Here is a 2,052-nt window from a genome sequence, read left to right on the forward strand (position 1 = left end):
ACAACATGCTCCCATCAAATTTCACTCTTATTTACCCAACTTTTTATGTGTTAACCTCCTACACAATTTAATTTGATGCTGTGTTAAATTGATCTCGATTATTTCGAAAGTTAATTGATGAAAAATAGATTCAATACTATAACATATAACAAACATAGTATAATCGAAGAAACACTGATTAAGTATCACACGATGTTGATACTAAACTTAAAAATAAAAAAAATAAAAAAATAAAAAAAAAACTATAAATGCATAATATCAACCACTTTTCAAAGAGCTGCTATAGTCTAGTTGGGTGTTGCTAGAAGTGACTGAGCCTCCTTTTCATAGCCAAAACCTTTGGCTTTAGAATCATCTGCTGACCAAATAAAGATTCCATCGAGTAGTTTCTCCCTCTTCAACCTCCGACACGCCTTAAAAAACCCGTTTTCGGGAACTAATCCGCCGGCGCTATTGTCGCTAGCCAAGCTTGCCAAAACCCTACCACCTTCATAATTTGAGACTTGGTCCTTGAAATGTCGAATAAACTGACCAACAGTTGTGCCTTTATCATAAGCATAGAACTGAAAATTAACATAGTCTATCAAATGGCCATAGCTTCTCCACAAGGCCAAATAATGGCTTTGAACTTCATCGTCGTCAAATGGGGCAATGGAAGCAAATGAGATGATTCCTTTCTTCTTTAGCCTTTTGATTAGTTGTCCAATGCACTCGGCGAACGTGTCCGGATCCGACTTGAAGTGCTCGTAATCAATGTCGATGCCATCGAGATTGTAGGTGTTAATGATTTTAGTGAGTGAATGTTCAGCATTGGAAACCCATGAATGTATTGAAGAAGGTTTGAAAAAAACAAAACCTCCATTGTCTACTGTGTCTCCTCCAAGACTTACACCCACTCTCACATTTGAATGATCCTTTTTTAGCACCAAAAAAGAAAAAGAAAATATCAATTAACAACAAAAACAGATGGGATTTCTTTATGAATTTAGAGTTTAGTGAAATTCCTACTTAAGAAAACCTATTTTATATTGTGTTTTTTCCCATAATTAATGTAAAATTATGATTTTATCGAAGACAAGCAGAAAATGTTTAGAACATTGAGTTAATCTACGATTTAATAGCATGGTAATCTAAGAGGTGGTGTGTTCGAACTTTCTTTACTTTTTTTATGGAAGCAACTGCAGAAGGGTTAAGATTATCGGAGTCCCAAAAAACGTCGAAAGCTCCGTTGGTGAAGGAACGGCTGGAGGCATCAAAGTCGATGGCAAATGACAGAAGAAAGTGAAACTCTTCAATATTTGAGCGTATCGGAACGTCTGAAAATTTGACGTTGTTAAACTCGGCTCCGATGTATTCTCTAAACACATTCGCCGGACCTGCCGCCATGAGCGAAGGCGGAGCAACAAAAAGCTGTAGAAGAAAAAGCAGTGGCAAAATGGGTTTACTTTTCATTCTTCTACTCATTCCCATGATCTTAGTTTTCTCGTTTAATGGAGCTATGAAGTTTGAGTTCTCAATGTTTTTTTGAGTGTTTAAATTGTAATGGAATATTAGGGTTTATATATAACTCTACTTTTTGTTCTTTTCTGTTCTTTTTGTTTGGTTCTTGTTTATTTTGTTTTTTTTTTTTTTTTTTTTGATTTTAATTAAAAAATGAAATTTGAAAGGGTCGTTGGTGATTTTATTTTTATTCATAATGATTTCCGATTTTAGTTTTGTATGTTTTATATCGATGATTGTTTACTTATTATTTATATATATTAGTGTTTTGTAATTTCCATTTTTTAAAAAAAGGGATATTAGAATTTTTATCCAAAGTTAAGAGGGGTCTTTTTACGAATAGATCAAAGTGGCAAAATATGTAGTATAGAACAATTCCGAAAATGAAAAAAGCTCACAGTCCCACCGTGTAAAAACGTGCCTCAACAACAACGTGCGCGTAATATATTTGGTACGACAACGCGTGCTTAATATATTTGGTATAAGATCGTTTAGATTTGGCTATTGTTTGGTACATGATCGTTATGATTGTTTAGATTTGGTCATTTAATT

General features: G+C 34.0%; 1 protein-coding gene across 1 annotated transcript; it reads right to left on the reverse strand.

The window, feature by feature from the left end:
- Positions 1 to 287: 287 nt before the first annotated feature.
- Positions 288 to 1,386, reverse strand: LOC103497192 (chitinase 2-like). Its single transcript, XM_008459296.3, has 2 exons — positions 1,162 to 1,386; positions 288 to 914 (listed from the first exon to the last, which is right to left on the reverse strand). The coding sequence occupies exons 1-2, from the start codon at positions 1,384 to 1,386 to the stop codon at positions 288 to 290; spliced, it is 852 nt and encodes a 283-aa protein (XP_008457518.2).
- Positions 1,387 to 2,052: the final 666 nt, after the last annotated feature.

Source organism: Cucumis melo, chromosome 12 (assembly GCF_025177605.1).
Source record: "Cucumis melo cultivar AY chromosome 12, USDA_Cmelo_AY_1.0, whole genome shotgun sequence".
Lineage (NCBI taxonomy): Eukaryota > Viridiplantae > Streptophyta > Magnoliopsida > Cucurbitales > Cucurbitaceae > Cucumis > Cucumis melo.

Bases quoted from the DNA above. Each gene is read 5' to 3' on its own strand.
- LOC103497192 (XM_008459296.3), bottom strand. From the start codon at position 1,386: ATGGCGGCAGGTCCGGCGAATGTGTTTAGAGAATACATCGGAGCCGAG. The intron at 915-1,161 runs GTAAAGAAAGTT...GTGCTAAAAAAG, and splicing joins CAGTTGCTTCCATAAAAAAA to GATCATTCAAATGTGAGAGT.